Source organism: Halichoeres trimaculatus, unplaced genomic scaffold (genome assembly GCF_033239565.1).
Source record: "Halichoeres trimaculatus isolate MK-OKI-2021-1 unplaced genomic scaffold, fHalTri1.1 fHalTri1_scaffold_7, whole genome shotgun sequence".
NCBI lineage: Eukaryota > Metazoa > Chordata > Actinopteri > Labriformes > Labridae > Halichoeres > Halichoeres trimaculatus.
In genome coordinates this window covers 18,571,400-18,596,350 of record NW_027437185.1, presented here as the reverse complement: position 1 = coordinate 18,596,350, position 24,951 = coordinate 18,571,400, and the positions used below count along the sequence as shown (strand labels likewise).

The following is a 24,951-nucleotide window of genomic DNA, read 5'->3' as shown; positions in this document are numbered from 1 at the left end:
GGTAATCTGAGAGTATAACCCTGAGCCGTTGTGCCACAACACTTTATTGGAATTATTAAATCTGTAAGAGTGCCCACTACAAACTACTATCAATTCAGTAGGAGACGTAGTGCTTGATCTCCACTGCACTGCAATGCTGAATGTGTGACAGTGTAGCACCTCCTATTGGTCAAATGTAACACCAAGCCTAATTTATGCACAAATGACTACAGAAACAGAAAACACAATAACACACAAATGTTAACATGTTCACAGTATTTAGAAAATACAGCACATTCTGATCAATATATATATATATATATGTATAAATATATATGACTTACAAAAACAACAACAACAAAACAAAAATTATAAAACAGCTGTTACAATGCCAGATGCTGTCTTATTATTGATAGAATAGAATAGAATAGAATTTAAGAGAATACAATAGAATAGAAAATACTTTATTTATCCCCGAGGGGAAATTCAGGAGTCACAGCAGCATTTAAGAAAACAAAAGTAAGAAAGTGTATAGAAATTGCAAAAAGGTCCACAAGAAAATAGATGACGACAGTCCGTCCACCACTCTCCAGCCCAGCGAGCCTTCACCTACACAGGGTCCAGGATACATATAATAATAATAATAATAATAATAATAATAATAATAATAATAATAATAATAATAATAATAATAATAATAATAATAATTTTATATAAAATATAAAAATTGATACGCTGCTATCTTTTCACAGATTGCATTACGTTAACGATAAAATTAATTAATTTAACATCCACTTTTATGGAAACTATTCAATATTAGGTTACTACATGGGGTTCGGTAAAAATAGTATTATAACATTTATCATGCTGCAGAAAAAAACAAGGCCTCAGTAGTCTTTGTTTTTGATCTGGTCGTTAACGTTTGGTTGAGAATCTCTGACTGATTTCTTAGGATACTTGATTTGTTAATTATTTTCTGGCGCTGCGGAGAATTAAGTATTGATCCGGGGATGCTACTATGAACCTGGCCCGACCATGCCTGCCGCTGGAGGTCGCTGTCGTCGCCCCTCGCTCTCCGTCTCCGCAGTGCTGCCTGTCTACGAGGAGTGCGTTTGATTGTTGCAGGGCTCAATGGCGGACAGAGCAGGATAGTCGCATTAGCACTGAGGACAATAACATCTTGACTGTGTGGATTCCAGGCGTGACTCGGTCCGCCGCTGTGTGCCCAAGGGTGCAACACCTGAAGTGGTCTTTTTCTTGACCCAACATTAAATAAAAAGTCCGTGTAGCGTTCTCCCTGCTCGTCTTTTAGCGTGTTTGAGTTCTCATCCCGAGCGGAGAAGTTAGACTGTTCATGGTGGCTCACTGAAGGCAGCTAGCTTACGAGCAAACCATGGGGGAGTCTCTCGAATTGATAGGAAAGCGTTTGTTGTTGCTCCTCGAAGACGGAAGGTCAGCGAACGGATCCGAGGCGGAGAAGGCAACCTGGGCCCGGGACTGGCTTCGGGGGACGGTGCGAGCAGTCAGCGTCATTGGCCTGGTCGCTCCGGAGGGTCGCGGCGGAGAAGCGACAACTACATCCAGTAGTGCTGCAGGGCTCACGGTCAGTGTTTACATACAAGTGGTACCATATTGCGTGGCTAAACACCGCCCTATCAATGTATCAAGCATTTCACAGATACAAAACACGACTTTGACCGCATCGGGCCCGTTTTAGTCGCTCATGCTGGTTTATTTATTCACACAAGACATTAGCTCATTTATATCGCAACAAGCTACAAGTCGCAGGCAGTGAGGCGAAGCTAAACTCGAGGCCGAGGATTTTCTGGCCTTTGCTTTGTTCGCTTTTTAGCTCAATTAGGAGTGGTATTCACTACCACAGATATTCATCACTATCTTTTGGCAATCCATTGCAATGTGCATATGTGCCATAAATAACCACACACCTATGATACTGATATAAAATTGAATCACAGCAGTAGCTTGTCAATTTCTATCGCTAGCAAACGATAGTCTTGTTAAAGGCCTAACAAGTTCATACGAGGGTGAACCAGGAATTCCTTTGAGTTTATTGTGTGGTCCAGATTGGGAAATGCACAGTCTATCGCAGAACTTGGTAAGCAAGTAAATACTTAAAGGAATTAAATGTACCTCCAAATGCTATTATGAGTCTTCATTACGAAGGGCTGCTAAACTGCATGAACATATGATCGAGATTTGTACATGTTTTGGGTGGTGGTGGGTGACCTACATAAAGTATAAGTTTCATAGCTGAAATTTAGATTTTTCTAATGGCATTTAGATTCAAATTCAACATGGCTTCTCTTCAAAGAGTAGGAAAAATGGCGTTAAATGGCTTCAAAAAGATTTTGTAGAAGTCTTGTTAAAGTACAGTCAGTGAAACATGCTATTATTAAGAAAAACAAACAAAAAAGATTAATGTCAAGTTTGGCTGTTGGACTGATTAAAATAGTAATGAAAAAAGATTCAGGTATAAAAATTGAATATTTATATGTTTCAACTAGGGTTTTTTTCAGAAATGGAAGAAATCATTTTAGTATTAGTATTTTTAGTTTTTTTTTTAAGTTAGTATGTATGAGTGGGGGAATATTTACATTGTCTCCTAAAATCCTATTCTAGATGTGAACTGAGGTGAACTGTTGAAAAACTGCCCCAGAGGTTTTCTTATGAATATTTTTATTTTTTGAAAACTGTTTGAAAAATGTTCAGTTTTTGTTGTTCCAACATAAAAAACATGGTGTTAAATATAAGGTTAATCTTTAGATCCTACTCAAGAGAAGGCACTTCAGGAGAGAGGTACACCATGTGACGCGTAAGGATGCCACTTATGGATATCACCCGATTTCGGCTTAGAAATGAAATATCATACATCAACCAAAACACCATTATCCACTGATAAAATTAACGGATAAATAATGTGCTGCGGCACACTTGATTAAATACCCGACCTTTAAGCCATGAATTGAAGCTGCTTCTAATATGTTTTGTATTTTTGTTTGCATCTCTCTGTTACACAGTGTTTGTAGCTCATAGAATTGTGCACTGTAGAAGGAACCCACCTGTTTATCAAAGTTCTGATCTGGGACTCAAACTGATTTTGTTTTCACAGAGCAGACTAAGTAGTCACATATTTGGCTCCTGTTTTAAGTTAAATTTCAGTTTAAGCAGCGGTCTGATTGGTGCATGATGTAGCTGACTCATTTAGACAAATTTGCCTTCACAGAGCAAATCATTTTATTTAATTTGTGTTTAATTGCTGAACAGTACCACGTCCTACATGTTCCCTGTGAACAGAGGTTATTTTGCTGACTGTCGACTTTGAAACTGGCCCGATTCATCCTGGTTGAGTGTATTATCATGATTGTCTCAGAGAGAACATCATCCAAGTTTTAAGTAGGATTTATCTTAAGGTATTAAGATAGTATTAAGATTTTGTTTGAAAGTAATTGTCATAAACAAATACACAGTTTTAAGAATTAGGTATTTTTCTTATTTTGCACAAGAAATAAATAATACAAAAAGAATGTGACAAGAGCATGCATCACAACACTGTATGCTTCTTCCAATACAGGGAAAAGTTGATTATTTCTTCAATTAGTTGTGTGGAAAAAATATTGGTAATCAGCTGAAGAACTGTTGAATGATGGCATGTCGGTCTTGGCAAAAAAATCCAATATTGTGTATTCCTAGTGATGGGATGTTGATGTACTTATCTGTCAACAAGTTCAGTTGTCTAATTGAACACATTAGCTTTTGAAGTTATCGCAACCACCATTTTTAAAAACCCGTCTGAGGAGGGCAGTTAACAATTGGTCAAATGTCGAGTCATCAGTTGTTAAGAACATATCTGAACACAACTCTTTTGTTCAATGTTTAATGAGGTAGCGATAAATACAGTCTGGTGTCACACAAAGCACGATTTGATGCTTATGCTTGAGATACTCAGTTGGGGGTTTCATGAACTCCTTTTTCGGGGGAGAAACACTCAACAGCCAAACCTGGTGGACGTTACCCATCACTGGATAAAGACTGGAGGAAAATCTGCGCAGAGAGGGTTTGTGTGGACTTTGAGTCCACAGAGTTTGGTGTGAAACTTTGAGTCTAAAATATATTCCTGTTTAGTCTCGTTGTTCCAGAAAATCCACCTATTTTGAGCTCCATGAGCAGAGATTATTTGCATAGACCAGCTCTACATGTACATTTAGCAGTTTGAACAGCTCTTATGCAATACCATAGGTTATATACATGTTGTTGCTATGGATAACTGGATTTGAGGTATAAAAATAAATACAAAAAAAAAAGGAAAAAAGCAATCATGCAAGACAAGGGATGGGCACCGAATTAGGTACTTTTATAGGTACCGACCGAATTATGTCAAAAGTACCGGGTACTGATTCATGGAAAATCAAAAGGTACCATGTTTAGGTACCTAAATGCATCCTTGTGACTTTGAGGGACTGGAAGAGTAGGTAATTTTCCATGCTGGCCATGAACACAGCATTGCAAGGTGATATATTGAAGAATAAATGTGTGAAATTAAAGAAATTTGAGATTTTATTACTACTAACTTCTATTAAATTGTCATTTTTTACCACATGAAATTGTGGACCGTTGAGCACCAATACCAATTTCCAAGTACCGGGCATCGGTACCGCATCGGTTCACTTGTGAAAGGTACCCATACCTACGCAAGACACATTTGTATAGTTCTCTTTAAAAGTAGTATTTTTTAATTCCCCCATTAAATTTTTGTTTTCTAAAGATTGATCAGAGAAAACAGTTGAGAATTTTCATCCCTGCTCATGTTACTAAACAGATTCCCATAAATGAACCAGACCGTGCAGTTTCTGATGACATTACTGTCAAAAACATAACTAATATTAGGTTCCACGCTGTGTACATGAAGATGCTCGAGTCAAATAATGATTCGAGCTACATGAGTTGATTTCTCATTATGTGAACTTTTGTAGTTATTTGGTTATGTCTTTATCAACAAACCATGAATCCTTTCTTCGATTACTTACACTTTACATAAATTTGACCAATCAAAAGTCTTGTGTGACACAAGAAATAAATAACCAAAAGTTTTTGCACGCAAACGCTAAAAGTCCACTTTCGTCTTTGCTCCCACACCAGAAGAAATTCCCAGGGAAAAAAAAAACGGTTGGGTAATTCTTCATCCTGGAGAGTTGCAGAGAAACTGTAAATCAATAACAGTCCATGCATTTCCCTCTCTAAGGGTTTAAACACAAACGCTGTGGCACATTTTTCTCAGTACATCTTATCTCAGTGTCTAAATTTTCTCATGTTGCTCATACTGCTTCCCCTCTCTTCAACCAAAGTTGAGAAACTTTTGAGCAGACGCTAAAGCAGCAGTACTGACCATGAATACCCTTTCCTCAAAGGTTTGTTTTGCTGAAGACATGACAGACTGAAAACAAACCACAGACTGAAGAACGAATAAGCTTAAAATGCATTAAGACTCTTCTGGATACTTATCTATCTTGCGAACTATTTCACCAAAACTGGTTGCTCTTTGTTTGGTGCGAACAGCTTGTTGTCATATATTTTTTGTGCTGATGTGCGTTTTTTTTCTCCTGACATCATTTGACTTTATTCAGAGCTGCTTTTCTTCTTCTTGTGCTGCAGTCAGGTCAAACGCACCCTAACCCCTGAATGAATCTGGCGCACCTTCTCATTGACCAACAGATAAGCTCATGTTTGGCAGCCTGCTGGTCTGATAGTGTGTACGTTTCCATGTGAAGCTGGATATGATAAAAGAGAGAAATCCTGCTCACTGATCATTTCATCCTTCGCATCATAGGTGGCATAAAACCAGCTCTGATGTTTTACTCAAACTGCTAGCTAAAATCCTACTGAGTCTCTTTGGCTTAGGTGTACTATCTTTTAAATTAAAACATGTTTTCTGCAATGGGTCGATTACTCATCAACTTTTTCATTTGACTTGAGAAGTTAAAAAAAATGATTAACAAAAATTTCCTCCTGACCCAAACAGACCAGCTTCTGTGAGTCTGTATGCTGTCCCTTTCTCAGCAGTAAAGGATGTGTTGTGTAACTCTGAAGTAAAATGTCTTATTTAAATCAACTGTGTTCAAAATAAAGGACTAAATGCCAAAACATGTCACCTAAAGAAAGTGTAGTGCTTGAAGCCTAAATGGTGTTGAAATCAATTTTAAAGCTCCATGTAAGAAGAAAATACAGCAGTTTAATCTTAATCAATAAAAATCTTATACTAAAACCTTTGAATCCTCCATCAGGGATCTGTTCAACTCTCGACAAAATTACAGGTAACAAATAAGCAGCTTGTATTTGAGATTTATGAAAAGTGAGAAGACACTTTTATGCCAAAGCTATTCTGAAAATACACCTTGAAGGCCAGTAGCACCGAGTCAGTGACCTGACGAAGTAAACATTTACTGCATGTAGAAAGCAAAACAGCTGGTGTGTATGATCACTATGGGTTAGTGTCTATGGTCAAACCTCAAAACCTAAATTGTGATACAACCATTTCTTAATAAAAGTATTGGCATCAAATTTAACTTTTTGAAACAAACTGAAACCGTAGTGTGCAAACTATGAGCCGCTACATTTTTCACATGCTTTGAACCCTTTGGCTTAAACAATAGTGCGGCTAAATCACAGATTTTTACGGTCTAACGAGCGTCATACCCTCGTAGCATTAAAACCAACAATTTTCTTGGTTGTTTTGGTTAAATAAATATAATACGAGTCAATGAACAATATGAGCTTTGGCGAGCTTTGACGAAGGTTAGGCATAAATAGTCAGCCTGCTCCGGTGCGTCTGGACGGAGTGGCCGCTGTCATGTCACAGCAGGTGTTTCTGCTGATGGGAAAGGGACAACAAGCTTTGTGCTAGTTCGCTACAAGTTTGTTTTCACTTTTTTTGTCCAATTAACATGTAGCTGAAAAATGCCTATGAGAGACTCATGTTCTGAGAATGAAGCCTGAGCGCTGTCCAACACCACATCATGTTGTTCAGTTGGGACAGGTTATTGCTTTCACTCCTTGTGAGTGATGAGGATAAATATCTTAAAACCGCATTAAATGATTCAGGAATCCTACCTTGGATTGATAAAGCTGTAGACTGAGCAACTGCCTCATAAGTTTTTGTTTTTTGATTGTGGTTCAGGTTCTGAGTCCGAAATGTCGTCCTATGTTCTTCAGTCTAAGTCACGGATCCGTCAGTATCTCTGTTTAAGTCCATTTGTTGTATGAAAAACACGATAGCGGCGGAAAAAACACGTCAGTGAAATGTTATGTCTCATGCCACAACCGTCTGTTTTACAGCAGCAGTGTTTAGAGGAATAAAAGCTCAGAAATCTTTAGTGCTTCATTAGACAACCTTACAGGCTTCAGAAAACTTACAGAACATACATTTAGAAAAACTCACGGAATGAAAAACTAGTTATGTTAATTTTAACAAATTTATCAGCATCCAAAATGTTATTAGTTAACTGCTCACCCTTTTTAATTCAACAGCAAGTCTTTTTTTCTGTAAGTATTCTTCTTTTCTCAGACCCAGTTTGCTCACCAGTACAGTGCACTTCAAGTTTGAAATGGGAATAGCTTCTCTTCCAAAAGCACATTGTGGGCAAAAGCCTTTTTCTATTACAGTAGTGGAACATTTTCCACCTGCTAGGTAGGATGTGTACACTTGAAAAGACTTCACTTTTATACACGTTGGAGAACTGTGATATAATACTGTTATCGCAATATGAAGGAAAAATACAGTGATATAAATTGTGGGTCATATCGCCCACCCCTAGTGATAACATCAATGACGGCGAATTACTGAAAACGTGACAACTTTAGTTAATGACTTAAAGCTTATGAAATAAGTAATGGTGAGATTTATGAGAGAGTAAACTAGTGGAATTAAGATTATAGACGGGATCTTTTTGTGTTTCCAAACATATTGCATCAGTTAGAACTAGAAGTGAGGATCCACTGGTCCAGTGTCCACCGTAATGGACCAGGTAAAACAACACCTGGTAGAGCTGAACAGTTAACTGTTCCATCAATGCATTTTCATAGAAGTTACCCCCATTTCATTCAGATAGTCCAGATTACATAATTTCCCCTTCTGTGGCAAGACCTTTAGTTTTTGGTATTAGGTTTATTAGCAAAACGCTCACACTTTCAGCTGTTTACACAAAGCATTTCAAATCAAGAATGGTTCATAAAAGTTTGACACTCCGCACGAGTGCATTAGAGACCACAGTCTTTAACTTTAAGAGGACTCAGGTCTTCAAAGGCTAGAAAGTGAAGAAGAACTTTGTGGTAGCTCAGGGAGACAGTGTCTTTTTACCTTAATTACCCTAGTAAAAGTAAAACATGATTTTTATTTATTAGAAATAAGTTAAATTAAATGAATCAATCTGTCCAACTTTCTGGTCAACTTCTAGTTACTGTCCTTTTTGATGTTCCTGGAAAGGATTCATTCATAACTATTTCCGTATCTGTCTTTAATTTGCTTGAGTTATTATAAAGACATGCTGGGATAAACTTGTTTCACTACTCATGCTTTAATCATTGACTGATGATCGTAATCAAATCACTGAGGTAACCACCTGTGACTCTGTTCTGCCTTTGGTCCCTGTCAGGATCTGGTTGTGTTCTCATGAACAACACTGTTTTCATTTTTTACCACCACCAGCGGTGCATTGTTACCAGTTACTTCTCAGACAATTTTTATACCTTCAAGATCTCCAGGCGTTGCATCATGGATGTAACAGCAGAAGAAAGGCTAAGCAGAAGAGTGCTGCAGCAGCAGAAATGTTCATCTCTGCCTGTTCTCATACTTCGGTTCCTGTGTCTTTTTGTTTTACTTGACTTCAGGTATTTGTGGAGTTCGAGAACGCCTCTCAGCGGTGTTCTTGGGTGCAGGTGTATGACGAAGGGGTGAAAGCCGTGCTGGTGGAGGAGTCCATTGTTTGGGCCAGTCGCAGCGATAGTGCTGGAACTGCTGGAACCACAGCACCAAACACAGCCTGGCCTGCCTTGGTGAGTTTGCTTGAAATACATTTTAGAATAACTCTTTTCCCTTTCCTTGTTACCTTGTTACCTTGTTTCCTTGTTTCCTTTCTTTCTTTCTTTCTTTCTTTCTTTCTTTCTTTCTTTCTTTCTTTCTTTCTCACAGTGTAGATATGTCTTTATCTGCTCTAACTTATCCCTATCTCACTGATATTGATTTGAAACGTGCCTTTTTTTCCTTCTCCTTGCTGTGGACCAGACTCTGATAAGGCTTTGTACACTTTCATACCCATGAGCAATAACCGTTTCTGTTAAAGATGGTTTTGTATTTTTTTTTCTACAGCTTTGTCTGAAAACTCTATTAATGAAGTTATGTTTGTTTCTTCAGCAAAACACGGTCGAAATACAAAACTCGCACTAAAGTTGAAGGCAACAGGACGGGTTACAGTTCTAATGATGTGCTCTTGTCCTGCAGGCCTTCCGCTCCCTTGTGGACAGAGTGGGTTTGGGATCGCTGGTTGCAGTAGAGTATTTTGGAAACAAGAACTTTGAGTTCCTCCCTGATAACAAAGCTGTCCAGAGGTTTGAGGTGTGTGCATTTGTTTTATAGGATTTCTTCCCCTTCAGCATGTTTTAATACTTTTACAAATACTTTATCTAGCAGTGGAAGGTTTACCTTTTTTTTCTTAAGGAATAATTATTTCAGATATTCTACGATTCAGAAAAGTACAAAAAACACTTTCTTCCACTCAGATAAGCTTTATCACTTGGATCTGTTTCAAACAGCTGTGCATTGAATTTTTTTGTGGTTGTTGACTTTTCTTAAAAAACAAAAAGCACAGAGATGAAACTGATGTTATTTTGCTTAACATTTTCAAGATTCAATAACAAAATACCCTAGTGGAGAGTTCCTCATGTTTTTGTTGTGGTGGTACCAGTGTTTAAGGTCTGTTTGGTTTGTGTCCTCCTGCAGGTTGATAAAGACATAGCACATCCTTTGTTGTTGGAACAGCCTTCTCTGCACGCTGCCATTTCCAGCTGGCATGCTGACTTTGAACTGCAGGAGATCTTCAGGAAGGGTATGACTCAAATCTCACCAGGCTTTGCATGGATGATAGGTGAACAACATTTAAAGCTGATCCACACGCAGAGGAAGACAGAGAGTTTTTGTTTGGTTTGAAAGTTCTGTCTTGGAGCTGGTGACACGGAAAACACACGTCATTGGACATCAATGAACAGGGACTCAAACCAAAACGTTTCTGATAGATAGATTTCAGAGTATATGGGTATTCTTGATATGGGCAACAAGAATGATGTTCGTCACTTCTACACAGTCAATCTTAAACAATCACAGCCTCCATATTCTCCATATTTCTCCTCCTGTTTTTTTGTTAACCTTTTGTTTGAAGCATTAATGAGCTCTACTAGATTTTTGAGTTTATATGTTTGAATCTAAATTATTTTCACATGCACATATTAAGTGGTAGTCATTAAAAGATGTTGGGACAACACTAATGCAGTATTTAGTTCCACCAAATAAAGATACAGGAATTAACAGGGGTGAAACAGTCCAGGATGAAGAACACAAGGGTAAAATTTTGTAACAAAGTGGAAAAAATGTAAATCAGCAGAGCTGAAAAAGCTCCATTATTTACAAGGTTTTTATGATTCCTGTAAGTAGTGGTGCTCTTTCTCTCCAAACATAGCTAACCTTTCCTATTTCACATGGGAGCAAGTGTACAATCTATTTTGAATCCCCTGTGCTGTATTTTGATCTGCCAGAAAGTAACCCTATCCTTCTTCCTGTTCCTCAGGTTCGTATACCGTGCAAGGACGCAGGGTTCGTGTGTACCAGCCAGAGTTTGATGAGTGCTGGGCCTCAGGACTGGTCTCTCGCCACGACCCTATCTCACACATCATGGAGATCACGTTTGATAAGGTAAAGTTTAGGGTTACTGGGATGCAAAAGAGTAAGAGATGTTATTTTGAATTGTTGAAAAGTCTATTTTTGTATAAGAGTTTAGATGGAACATCAGCCACATGGATGTTACAATTAGTATCATTAAAACTAACGCTTGTGCACCTGCTTGTTTTCATGCAGGGCGAAGGGAATCAGATGGTAGATCCTCGTGTGATACATGTCATGCTCACAGAGGAGGAGGTATTGTTGAAAATTCATAAATCTTACCTTACTCGGCACTAACCCTGCTTTTCTTGAATACATTGGTATTGTCTGCTTTCTTTATACAGTTTATGTTTTACACTTTCCCTCTTTGCAGCTTGGTAAGAATGGTCGACGAAGGAAGGACAGCGAAACAATGAAGGGTGACAGTGGACGCAGACGCAGGACTGCCTCTGAAGGTGAGGATGACTTGAACTTGAAGCGCTTTAAAGGAGCAGGGGATGCTGCAGCCGATGGGGAAAACTGTGGGGATCCCAACAAAACTCCTGTGGAAGCGATGGGAGTCTGGAGTGGAGACTCGGCCAAAAGAGTCAGTAGCACAACCAAAAACGGAAGCTCTTCAGAAGGAACTTTTCCTCAAGGCAGAGTGTCGTCCCCCACCACCAATTCCCCACTCCAGATGGACCAATCAAATGCCACTCCTCCTCGTTTTCCTGCCCATGTCAAAGAAAATGGTCGTTCAGTTTCTACACAAGGGGCAGCAGACTCCACCACAACTGTTTCTCACACCCCTACCCCTCCTCCCCTCAAACCAGCCCCCTCTCCCTTCTCCACCACATCTTTCCCCTCGCTGGGCCAGATGCCAAACCTGGTCCCTGGAGCGCCAGCCCCCAAGGCCTCTCCGTCCCCCCAGCCAGAAAGAGAGGAGGCCTCCCCGTCGCCCTTCTCAAAAACAGCTGCTCTCGTCTCCCCGGGGCCTGTCACCATCTCCTGGTCACATGACAGTGGCCCGAGCGTGGCACTATCTGCTTCTGTGGGTTTTAGTCCTAAAGCACCCACCTGGGGAAGCCAAACTGAGGTAGGTGTAGAGAATGAACAGCACTGTTTACACCTGCAGATATGTGATGCACTTATTGATCGTTGTGTTGATTTGGGTAAATAATTATTCTCAATTCATCTTTTTGATTCTCAGGGCTCTAAAATGGCTCCAGCTTTTCGTTTGCCCCAGTCTACGGCTCCAGTTTTTGGAGAAGTTACCTCTCAGACAAATGGTGCCCCCACTACTACCACACCCTCCCAAGACACTCCCAGGCCCTTTGGCTTTGGCTTTAGTGGGGCAAAGAACAAGACCCAAACCCTGCAAGACCAAAACCTGTTTTTCCAGTGTATGACCCAGAATTCTGGCTCCAGCCCAAGCCTGACTGCTGGTCAGACCCAGTCCAAGGACACCGGTTACTTCTCCACTGTGTCCGAGAGTATGAGCAAAGAATCTCTGACCCTTTTCAAGTCTGCGGCCTCCAACGAAGCTCTGAAGAAGCCAGAGCCGCCCAAAGTGCCTGAGACCCATCCGACAGGAAACGGTGTGCTTAACAAACCCTCATCAGCCTTCCAGGGCATGGGTGGCTTGGCCTCTGGGAGAGGCTCTGGGCTAACTATTGGTGGTCTTGCTACCCAAAGTACTTCTAAGAGGAGCAGTAGTGATGGCACCTCCATGGGGGGCTTAGGCTTGCAATCTGGCTTTAGTACCTCAGATAGCCACCAGAATCTCTTTCTGCAGGGCTCCAAAGAGCCCACAAATCCATTTCTAGCATATGGGGATAAAACCTCCCACACCTCCTTTGCTGGGCTCAGTGGTGCTGAACCACAGACTGTTGGTCCTGCCTCAGACAGCAAATCAAATCTGTTCACCATGGCAGAGCCACCTAAAGGGATTCTGTCTTCCCCGTTCTCTGCACTCTCTGCTGCTGCATCCCCCAGCTCCTCTTCATCCCCTGCCCCAGCTTCATCTCAGAGGGCACCGACTGAAGGGAGCATAACAAAGGAGGAGCAGGAAGTTAGGGAGATGCCTTCGTCCACCTCGGGATGCCCCATGTTTGGTAGTACAGGCCCTAGAGCAATGGAGGACCTTCCTGTGTCCTTTGACCAGAGCCAGTCGCAGAAGTTTTCCCTTGAGGAAAGAAGCCAATCATCCAAACGGGACTCTGACTCCAGCAGCAACAGCGACCTGTCAGATCTGAGTGAGAATGAGGAGGGCCCAGACAAAGGCCCGGTTCCAGGAGGGCCACCACACCCTGCGAAGGATACAGCCATGATGCAGAAAGCTAAAGCCCAAGGTGCCCCGAAGAGTCGGCCACGTAACAAGCCTTTTAAAGGTGAGGAATGGTCACTTTTGAGAACCCAAGAACTGTTGGTGAGGTAAAACTAAGTCACAAAACTAATACTAAGATGTTTTCCTAGTGGGCCAGTCTGTACTGAAAGACCAGAGCAAAGTGCGCCGCCTGAAGCAGTCTGGTGAGTCCTTTCTTCAGGATGGCTCCTGCATCAATGTGGCACCTCACCTGCATAAGTGCCGCGAGTGCCGCCTGGAGCGTTACCGAAAATATCGAACTGCAGAGGATGACAGCGATGATGAAGATGACCCCAATGTGGCCTGTCGCTTTTTCCATTTCAGAAGGTAGTCATTGTTTTGCTGCCACTGTTTTGTGCTTTTCAGAGAAAACAGAAAAGTAATTACAAACTTTAATATGTCACTAAATGAACCTTTTTATTCACCTGTGACCAGGTTGGCTTTCACTCGCAAAGGTGTACTACGCGTGGAAGGCTTTCTGAGCCCTCAGCAGAGTGATTCAATGGCCATGGGTCTGTGGCTACCTGCACCAGCTGTCCAAGAGGGTCTGGACCTTGATACATCAAAGTACATCCTAGCCAATGTGGGAGACCAGTTTTGTCAATTGGTTATGTCAGAAAAGGAGGCGATGATGATGGTGGAGCCTCATCGTAAGTGTAAAATGTGTCATCAACCTCATCTGAGCAGAAATTTCCTGTATTTTTTAAAAAGATGTCTTCCCTTCAGAGTTCTCCAAAGGCTGTAACTTTTTTTTATGTTGTCCAGAAAAAGTGGCCTGGAAGCGTGCAGTGCGAGGGGTCAGAGAGATGTGTGATGTGTGCGAGACCACTCTGTTCAACATCCACTGGGTGTGTCGCAAGTGTGGCTTCGGAGTGTGTCTGGACTGTTACCGGCTCCGCAGGAACAGGCCCAGGGAGGGTGAGTCATTGTAATGACATAAGGAAAATTTAAGAGTGAACCAGTTTAATTCAGTTTTATTATGTTTTCTGTATAATTGTTTTATTTTTTGTTTTAATAGTTCTCAGTAATGTTTAGGACAGGGTGGAAAGTAAGAGCACCTATGGACATTTGATTCAATATGAATAAATCAAAAAAGCCTATTAAAATATAAAAAGTTGAAATATGTTAAAATATGGTGATATGGCATCAACTTCACTGGTGTGAGTAATCTATTACTTTTTAATTGTGTGTTAATAAGGTTTTTACTTTAAAAGGCATTTGAATTATAAGGTTTGAACCAGGTTTGATAGTCTTTACTCTGAAAAAGACACTGTTTAAAAAAGTGACGGTTTGAAGTGACTGCCCTTCACAAACTGTCATGAACAAATCAAATTATGTTTGATGTATAAAGTTTGACTTTTTTATTCTCAGATGTGGATGAAGGTCCAGAAGATGAGGTTTTTGCTTGGTTAAAATGTGCCAAGGGCCAACCTCATGAGCCACAGAACCTCATGCCAACGCAGATTATACCTGGAGCAGGTAGCGTCTTCTCTGATTCAGTCGAACATCTGTCTGATCTCACATGCTCACATGTATATTCAGTACAAGAATAACTTGATTGTATTTCCTTTCCCTCTTAGCTCTTTACAACATAGGTGACATGGTTCACTCAGCAAGAGGAAAGTGGGGAATCAAAGCAAATTGTCCTTGTACAAGTCGACACACCAAGCCTCTAGTGCGCCCCAGTGCCCCCAATGGGATTTCTCCGGTATTGTCTTTTTTTTTTTTTGCCTTTCTGCACTTTGAAAGCGTTTAACTTGCAGACTTTAATGTTTGGTTTTTGCTTGTCTCAGCAGTCTACAACAAGCAGCGGTAGCGTCCTCTCAGCTGCAGCTCCTGGGATTGGCACAACTCCAAAGTCAGAGGGAGAGACATCAGTGATCAAAACAGAAACTACACAAACAGCAGCTCCATCAGACAGTGGGGGAGGGGAAACTGTAGGCAGCAGCACCAGTAACTCCACCAGCGGTACATCCTCCCCCTGTAACCTCTCTCAGTCCTCCCAGAAGGAGCCGCGCTCATCAGGAGAGGGCAACAGCTCTGCTCTGCACTGGCTGGCAGACCTGGCCACACAGAAAGCTAAAGATGACACCAAGGGTAGATATGAAGAATAGGCAGTGTAATTGAAGCATATTTAAAAGGTGAATATCTTTACTAATGTTATTAATACATCCCTTCTTTCTGCCATCTTCTTTCAGAATCCGGTTCACTCCGCTCTATGATGAATCGGGACAGTCGGCCCCCCTTTGGCCTGGACTCACTTAGTGCTCTGTCAAAGCCTTCTGCTTCCAGCCCTAAGCTTTTTAACAGCCTGTTACTCGGCTCCAGCATGGCCCAGTCTAAACCTGAGGGGTCCAGTCTTCGTGATCTTCTCAACTCTGGACCAGGAAAACTCCCCCAGGGCCCTGGAGAGAGCGGGGTACCATTCCCCTCTGTCTTTACCTCAGCAGGCGTGAGTTTTTCTTGGTCCTTACAATTTCAGTGTTCAAACAAGAAAGTGATGAGGTCTGTTCCTCTGCTGTGGGAGTCATTTTGTCCATCAGAGAAGTGTACATATGTCAAAGATAGCACTCTGTCAGAGACTAGAGTATGATAATTAAAATGGGAAAGAACTGAGATGATAAAAATTCATATTAACTCAAAAATGTTAACCTTAAATTTACCTTGTTGGTTGATAAAAAAAATGTTTTCTTTGTTTGCCAGAGTGACAAGCTAAAGAGCAGTCTCCCCAACTTCCTGGATCACATAATCGCCTCAGTTGTGGAGACAAAGAAAGCAGAAGGTCGTCGGACAGGGGTTTCTGAAAGCGGGGAGCTTGGTGTGTTGGGCGGCCGCAAAGATGGTGTAATGGGACTTAGTGTTCTGGAGCCGCACACCTCCCACTCCTGGCTCTGTGATGGCCGACTCCTCTGCCTTCAGGATCCCAGCAACAGCAACAACTGGAAGATCTTCAGAGAGTGCTGGAAGCAGGGACAAGTAAGAACCACAATCTGAACTTAGATAAACACAGATGTCTGAAGCAGCTTGGGGCTCCTCCTTAACAGTCTGAGCTTTTCTCTTTTGTGTCCAGCCTGTGTTGGTGTCTGGGATTCATAAACGTCTGAAAGGAGATTTATGGCATCCCGATGCGTTCAGTATAGAGTTTGGGGACCAGGATGTCGACTTGGTGAATTGTAGAAACTGTGCTATCATCTCAGACGTGAAGGTGCGAGACTTCTGGGACGGCTTCCAGGTCATCTCAAGTAAGTGCCCCAAATTATTACTTACGCAAATGTGCATGGCAACTTATTTTGGTACCATTGCTCCTGTTTTTTTGTGTCAAAAATGCTAACTGAGGTTTTTTTTTTTTAATGTGTACACAGAGCGACTTCAAGATAGTGAAGGTCAGCCTATGGTGTTAAAATTAAAGGATTGGCCTCCAGGTGAAGATTTCAGAGACATGATGCCTACACGGTAAAGAACCTGAAAATCCTTCATTTTTTAATCTAATGGTGCAACTTACTAATTAAACCTGCCCTTTCTAATGATAGGGATGTTTCCACACACAAACTGCAAAATCTGGGAAAAAAGGTTAAAAAGGTGAACTGTTTGATAAAAACTCAGACACATAAGGAATCTGTTGGATTACTTTAAATGATTTCAAATAATCATTCACAAGCTGTATTAGACAAGTTTTCTCTTCAGTAAACTGTTGTGGTTGGGATTCTGTACCTCTTCGTAGCAGTTTCATTTAAACATTTGAGCAAACGTGTTTGAATACCTGAAACCACACGGCATATTTTTGTTGTTTCTTTGATAAATGTTTGGAAATTCTTTAATTTATTGTTATTTTGTGGTGTTCAATTAAATGTTTGTCTCAGAATTTCAAATTCAAGACTGTTTATTTTCTCCATCACCTGAATTATATGTCTCTTTTAGATATAAAACACTGCTGCTGTTTTTTTGATGTTGTCTTGTTTTTCTCCAGGTTTGAAGATCTGATGGAGAACCTTCCCTTACCCGAGTACACAAAAAGAGATGGTCGTCTCAACCTTGCTGCCCGCCTGCCCAATTTTTTTGTGCGTCCTGATCTTGGACCTAAGATGTATAACGCTTATGGTGAGAAGGACTGTCCGTTTCAGACAGCAATTTATCCTTCCTTGACAATAAAAGCCCAAAGTTTTAAATGTTTCTCATATCATATTTTGTTATACTCCTCTTCCCTCCAGGCTTAACTTCGTCTGAAGACAGGAAAGTGGGAACAACAAACCTCCACCTGGATGTGTCTGATGCTGTCAATGTCATGGTCTATGTTGGCATCCCTCAAGGAGAGGGAGACCAGGAGCAAGGTCAGTAAACGCAGACTCTCCCTTTCTCTCAGTCTCTCCTTTGGTTTTCTTTTCCATTTTACACTCATACAATAATGACATTTTTAAACAGGTGTACACAATAAGCTGTAAAAAAGACATACTTTGGTAATATTAAAATTATTATTTCTTAACAAGGTGATTTTATTCTAGGAAACTGTTAAATATTTGTCCATTTGAAAACACATCACTGCTGTTCCTCTCACTGATCCCTACTGAACAATCCTGAACATTTGTGTCCATTACTTCATGCTTTACTGCTGTAGTTGATTTAGGCTTGATTGGCTTAGACAGGACCCTGAAGTAGACCCTTCGATGGGTCTCACTTATTTACACTGTGACAAAATTTCTCATTCACAGAGGCTGATAACTCAGGACGCAAAGGTCTGTAGACTTTCAACTGTATCACCTCAGTGGCATGCCCTTCTTCTCGACTAACTCCCCTTTCTCACTACCCTCTTCATCCTTGTGTTAATATCTGTGAAGTAGGGGCCAGAGCACTGGGACCCATCTGTTAGTATCTATTGTGGCATGTTTTTTACATTTTTGTGTAAATGGGGATTCTTTGATCAACTGTCATGCATTACAGATGGCATTGTTTTTGTTTCCTTCATTGAAAATCCTGACTTCCTTTCTCGGGGATGACACACACACGCACACGCACACACGCACACGCACACACGCATAATAACTTGCACCCTACATGACATGCAGGTCACACGTTTCATACGATAATTGCACTGGTAATATCTTCAGTTCCTGTAATCTTTTGGTTACAGTGCTCTGGTCTCTAGACAGTGGGGAGGAAAGTTTGAATGAAGGGCATCTAGAATTGGAGTCCCTTTTCTTTTGCTGGCCTCCGCCACTTTCCACAGTGACACTTAAATACTCGTCACTATGACCATTGTAACCTTATGCAAAGTGTTTTTCTCACATTCACACAATGAAAGGCACACAGACACAGCACACAGACACAGCACACTCCTGCTGTTGATCTATGACATTTTGTCTTTATAGACCCCTCTCTTACTACCTCTGATACCAGCTCACAATTCACTCCAACCAACTAAAACGATGGTCCATAAATTTTTTAGACCATAGTGTTAGTCGCTGTAGACAATCAAACATAGACTGTGAAAGTGATTATTGTGATTGTGTAGTCTGTATCTCACCTCTGTGGTTCTCAACTGGTTCTCACTTCTACAACCCAAATGTGCCTTTGGCCACAAACTAAAAATGGATTAAATCATGACCATTTCCACTCAACGTTTAAAACAGTAGCTCAGTGATCGACTGATTTAATCTGTTTGACACATTTGTCCCATTCACAGTTTCCTATATTAACCAGCATTCTTCTGAGAAGAGTATGAATGCACTGGACTGCTGCTTGGGGTGTTTTTTTATACTCAACAGCCACATTATTAAGCTAAAAATAAGCTTCTTTTTAATGTAATTTTGCTAGTACTGTTGTAAAACTCACAACACTGGTGTGCACACTTCAACTTTGGGCTATATTCACAAGAAAATTGGACGTTAACTTGTGTTTTTTTGCTAAAATTTCCCTTTGCTTCAACCTTTCTTTGTTACAAACAAAGGGGCCGTTTACACAACAACGGTTTTAGGGTGAAACGCAAAAGTTTTGTTGCGTTTCAGCCCTGCGTTTACACGGAAACGGCGTTTCAGCCGACCTAAAACGCAAACTTTTGAAAACAGCCTCCAGAGTGGGATTTTTTTGAAACGCTGCCGACACCGTTGCCGTGTTAACAGTAAGCCGGCGTTTTCAGTGGAAACGATGACGTCACAGTCTGCCTTGCGTGCGCACATACAACAGGACAACAGTACCGTTGGTACGATCGTCACAAACTACCGTGTTGTGCATGTGCTGCTCAATCTACTGCATCTGCTGACTGTCTTTCAACAAAATCTGCATCTGTTGCTCCACTTTTTGGCTTAGTATTCCCCAATACACCAGATGACCAGCTCAATTCTACTTCGGTGGAGAACCCACAAAAGTGGCTTCTTCTGGACAAGACAGTTATAGCACCACCTATAGGCCTGGGGTGCTCACTACAGCGTTTTCAGTCCATCAGCGTTTACACAGAAACGCAGATTTTTTCACTGAGTTTTCACTGTGTTATAGCGTTTTCAGATGAAACGTTGTCGTGTAAACTGAGCCTAAATCAACTGGCCTGGATCACCTTGAAATTAAAAAGGAATCATTCCAGTTTGCATTTTGCCCACATGTGGCATAGAGCAAATATCAGAGCTCTGTCTGTCCTCCAGTCACATCATGTGTGAAACGAGGGGCAACATCTGGTGTAGAAAAATGAAGCCTATGGGGAAGTGCTAAAAGTTGTTATTCATTGAGGATCTGCTTGGGGGGAGGCTGGCTGCAGAAAGACTGTAAGTCACATACACACCCAGCCTGAAAGACCTTTTTTCCTAACTCCTCTGGTGTAGAAGATATTAGAATTAGGACCATCTGATTGTCCAATCAGTGACACGGTGGAAAAGGAAGCTTGAAGCTGGTGAATTATCCAGTGTGGCTGGGTCCGTGGGTTGGCTTTATTTTACAGTATCAGTAACAAACGGGTGAAGTCGTGGAGAATATGTCCATGTTTCATACAGTCTATGGTTTGAAATCACCCTGTTTGTTTTATGTGCGGCTCTGGTAGAGAAGGGCATAGCATGGATCCAAAAGCTGGTAAAAAGCTGCCATGAAGTTTAGCTGGTTGTCCAAGTGATCAGTTCACTCGCTTTCTCTGTAACCACCTTGACCCTTTCTGAATCAAGATATCTTTCCTTCATTCGAAGTTCGGAGCAGAACTGTGCTCAGGGAGGGCTGATGTTATTGATAATGATCTGCTAAATTGTTGATCACTTACAGTGAAAACTGCCCAGATTGGCCTCAGTCTAATAGTTGAGATTGGGATTGTGTCATCCCTCATTAAATGGTATTCTTTTAAGAAGCCCCGGGAAATCATTTCACTTCATAGTAAAACTTGTAAGACCCACGGTCTGGCAGTTCATACCTGGTGAACATTTAACCCACTACCAAGTCATGAGCAACCAGTTGAGAACTATACATCTGCACAAGTTTTGTAAAACAGTCGAACAGATGTACAATAATCCAGTTTTATTTTGTATTTAGAAAGATGCAAACAATTCTTGTCAGCCATTACAAAGATATGTTTAAATATTAACATATACAGTTTAAATCTTTGTTTTGATTTGTCTTAGATCATGTGGAAAATAGTGGCTATGTTGATGACCCTCTGGTACTCTGTATGCGTGTGCTGTTGTTTTGTTTGATCCTCCAGAGGTCATGACCACTATCGAGGAGGGCGATGTGGATGAGATGACGAAGAGGAGGGCTTTTGAAGGAGAGGAGAAACCTGGAGCACTCTGGCACATCTATGCTGCCAAGGACGCTGAGAAAATCCGGGAACTTCTGCGCAAGGTCAGCGGCTTGTGACTTTAAGTATAAAGGAGGATTTCACCTCTGGAGCTGCAACACTACTGGCTGTTCTTGTTGTTCAACATTATAATCCTTGGATCCTTCTTTTTTGTCAGGTGGGAGAGGAGCAGGGTCAAGAGAATCCTCCAGACCATGACCCCATTCATGACCAGAGCTGGTACCTGGATCAGACGCTCCGCCGCAGGCTTTATGAAGAATACGGTGTCCAGGGTTGGGCAATTGTACAGTTCTTAGGCGATGCTGTTTTTATTCCAGCTGGGGCTCCACATCAGGTCAGATATGTGGTGTTACATTCTGTAAACATGTCATGTATATCAGTCAATTCAAGTATGAGCTGCTCAATGTTATGACATATCTAACATTAGCACTGCTGTGATCCATTCACAAAGGAGTGCTCATATAAAGGAATTATCAGTCTATGTCATCATAAAGACGCACACGCATTTTGTCCACAGAAGCAGCGTTTAGCTGCATTTATTTATGCAAGTTAGTGGTTTTTAAACACTCAGTTTTACCTGTTAGCAGCATCAAAATTTGCGGTTGTTCTGTGGTCAGTTGTCAGAAACAATACCATGCAACAGTGGCAATGTCTATCAAGTTTTGATGGTTACAGAGCAACCACTGTTTAGAAGTACATAGCAACCATGCCAACTGGTGACTCTCAGCCGAAGGTATCAGTGATTACTGGCCGAGTGTCACCAGTTAACAGGGTCACACTTTGCAAACAAGCAATATCAACTGCTGATATTCAAGATTGACTTTGCTTATTTAATGAAAAAGTTGGTTTGAGGAATCAGTAAAGAGTAAACAATAAGTGAACCTGTAAATATTGATCAACGGAAACTTTTAATGATTAAAGTAAAATTAGGGAATATTGTGAAATTATTAACCAGTCTATTAACCGTGACATGCACAACCATTAATATTCCCATTTGGTGCAGTTCTCTGGATGTAGTTTTCTGGTTCTTTCCTCATGAACCGGGTCTCTGACTGTGTGCTCTTTTTGGTTTGGGAGGGTTTCTGATTCATGACATGTTTACCTCCTGGTATGTCAAAGTCTGTTTAGTGTACATAGATAATGCAGTCATGAGCATAGTGTGACAGTTTTGTGTTTCATTTCCTCTCTGGGGGTACATGCTGGATTCATACTAAAAACGTCTATCCAGCTAATACCTGTCCACTTGCTGATCTCTTCTGTCTATTCACAGCTGTTTTACAAACCTAGCAGTCATTTACTATCTGTCAAAGTGATCTTAAGTTACAAAATGTTAACTCCCCCACGTCTGTTGACAAACCATTATACTCCACAGTGCTTCTGCACTCAAATTGCATGCACATCCACCATTGTTGATAAACAAATAATCCATCTATAACATCATAAGCAATCCAAGAACCCCCCCCCCCCCATGGACCAGCTACTTGATATGTTAAAGCTTTATTCATTCTCCACACAACCAGTAATATAAAAGTCTGGACTCTTTAGAGATACCATCTTCAGATTCCTAAGGCTAACACTGTCTGCTGCCGTAAAACTGGACATCAGTCAGCACATCAAGCTGATACAAGTGATAATCAAAAGCAGAGTTTCCACCAAGCAGTTTGGTTCAGTACAGTTTGGCACAGTTTGGTACAGTTAAGCCTCATCCCGTTTGCATTTCCACAGCAAAACTGTGCCCTCTCATAGCGGCGTGTGAGCCAGATGCCGAAAGCGGCAGCTGTTGAACAACAGCGTGACACTGTAGCAGCACGACACAGTTTACCCCGCTAATAAATCCAATATAGTAAACAAAGAGCATAGATTGAAGACGTGCAGCATTTCGTCCACTTTGTGATTGGCATGTAGATCTTTGATACAAAGTGCAATCAAGCTTTGTTTCAGAGAAGTCTGTGTGCCGCCAGGAGAAATGCAGCTGTTGTTGTGGGGTACGTGACGATTCATTTGACCAATCAATGGTCTCCAGTGTTGTAGCTCCACCTTCCAAGAGCCATACAAAATACGCACCCATTCAAAAGGCTCCCAAAAAGTGGGACGACTCGTCTCAGTTATTTGGGGATCTGTCCCGGGATAAGTCAGTGGAAACTAGGGCTGCACAATTATCGCAATCCCAATCGCAATGTCAGCACATGCAATTCAGATTTTTCTCCATGATAACCGAACAAGTCTGTAGACTCATCATGACACAACTTTTTCTATTAAATCACAAGCACAATCTCAATCGCAATATTGTCCGCCTAACGGCAAATCGCACCTTTTCCCCAAATCATGCAGCACTAGTGGAAACGCCACAAAATGCGTGCCGTACCGAGACAAACCGGTCTGCTTGGTGGAAATGCAGCTAAAGGGAGAAGTGTCTGATTTTTTCATATTTACACACATGTACTGCCTTATGTCCAATCAGATTGCTTGGTCTGAACCAAGAGCTGAATAATATAAATCATTTAAATGTCTCACAGTTTAAGATCCCTTGTTGTCTTTTCTTGTTTCATTGGTTGGTGTGTTGATTCTCCCTCAGGTGCACAACCTATACAGCTGTATCAAGGTGGCAGAGGACTTTGTGTCTCCTGAGCATGTCAGGCACTGTTTCAGACTGACCCAGGAGTTCAGACATCTGTCTACGACTCATACAAACCATGAAGACAAGTTACAGGTTAGTGCTCAGTTTAGTCACAATATTTGTTCAGTGTTTTTTCTAATCCAGAATCAGTCACCTGTGTATTAACTGCTATAATCTGCTGAAAGAGATTCACGCAGACTAGGTTTACTTCTTGCTGGTTGGAGTTGATATTCTCTTAACACAATCATTGGGCAGTCATTTGCCCTATTAGTGGACAAGTGTTCGACTAGTTTCATTTTTTCAACGGCTGATAACTGGACAGCAAGTTTGCCAGTAGCTGACACATCATGTAATTGTTTTTTGTTTTTATATGTATATAATTAGAGACTCAATCAGATTTGAAGCACAGAATTTATCATTTGAACAACACATTATAACTTACAAGAGACAAAGGTGACAGAAAATTCATAGCAGAACATGAAACACATGGTGAAGTGGATGTAAGGGAAAGCTGTCACAACCTGCCTGTTGTGTAAGTTGATATAATTTGAAAAAAATCTCATTGCAGGAGACAAGGATGTTGTGCTTTTATATTAATCATTGTGTTTGCCCTTGTATTTCACCTATGTATCAAAATTAACTGTTACGTTCTTGTTGTGTGTGTGTTGTTGTTGTTTCACAAACTTGTGTTATTTTTTTTCAGGTGAAGAACATCATCTATCACGCCGTGAAGGACGCTGTTGGAACCCTGAAGGCCCATGAACCTAAACTAGCACGTCCTTAGTTCCTCTCACTCAGTGTTGTCCCAAAAGAACCAGCCTTTGACAGCCAGGCCACTACACACACACACACACACACAAACACACACACACACACACACACACACACACACACACACACACACACACACACACACACACACACACACACACACACACACACACACACACACACACACATTACCTCCCAACATGCAGAAGTACACGCTGCAGAGTGGAGAGTACAAAGATAGCAAATAGTTTTTGGGGGCAGCGATGGTCTGGATTTGGGGGGAGAAATTGGACAGGGAGGGGCTGGTCAGCAGATTGATGAAGGAAGTCCTTTATCGCTGTTACACAGTATGTTCACACTTGTCTAGTTGTTTTCCAATTTTTATTTTTTAACTCTGTATTTAAGGTCAGTGTGTTCTGTTGTTTTCATTGTATACGTAAGATGTGAGAGTAAGGGAGGTTAAAGCTGGCGTGCCTTTGGAGCAGAGGTTCAGCTTACATATAAGTTGACTGACAAAATGTGAGTACCAGGCTAAC

General features: G+C 41.2%; 1 protein-coding gene across 4 annotated transcripts; it reads left to right on the top strand.

The window, feature by feature from the left end:
- Positions 1–1,078: 1,078 nt before the first annotated feature.
- kdm3b (lysine (K)-specific demethylase 3B) lies at positions 1,079–24,614 on the top strand. 4 transcript variants are annotated; one of them, XR_012598395.1, is made up of 26 exons: positions 1,079–1,582; positions 8,881–9,045; positions 9,491–9,604; positions 9,989–10,094; positions 10,830–10,954; positions 11,117–11,176; positions 11,295–11,996; positions 12,111–13,290; positions 13,376–13,592; positions 13,701–13,915; positions 14,031–14,183; positions 14,637–14,744; positions 14,846–14,973; positions 15,059–15,362; positions 15,464–15,717; positions 15,969–16,241; positions 16,336–16,507; positions 16,628–16,718; positions 17,233–17,363; positions 17,474–17,593; positions 17,972–17,995; positions 20,932–21,071; positions 21,185–21,361; positions 23,603–23,737; positions 24,348–24,480; positions 24,537–24,614. XR_012598395.1 is itself a non-coding variant. In XM_074673688.1 (25 exons), the coding sequence occupies exons 1-25, from the start codon at positions 1,373–1,375 to the stop codon at positions 24,426–24,428; spliced, it is 5,382 nt and encodes a 1,793-aa protein (XP_074529789.1). In that variant the 5' UTR covers positions 1,079–1,372; the 3' UTR covers positions 24,429–24,614. The 4 variants fall into 4 exon arrangements, 3 of the variants coding, with proteins under 3 accessions (XP_074529789.1, XP_074529788.1, XP_074529790.1); XM_074673688.1 differs by having other exon boundaries at positions 15,062–15,362; positions 24,348–24,614; XM_074673687.1 differs by having other exon boundaries at positions 24,348–24,614.
- Positions 24,615–24,951: the final 337 nt, after the last annotated feature.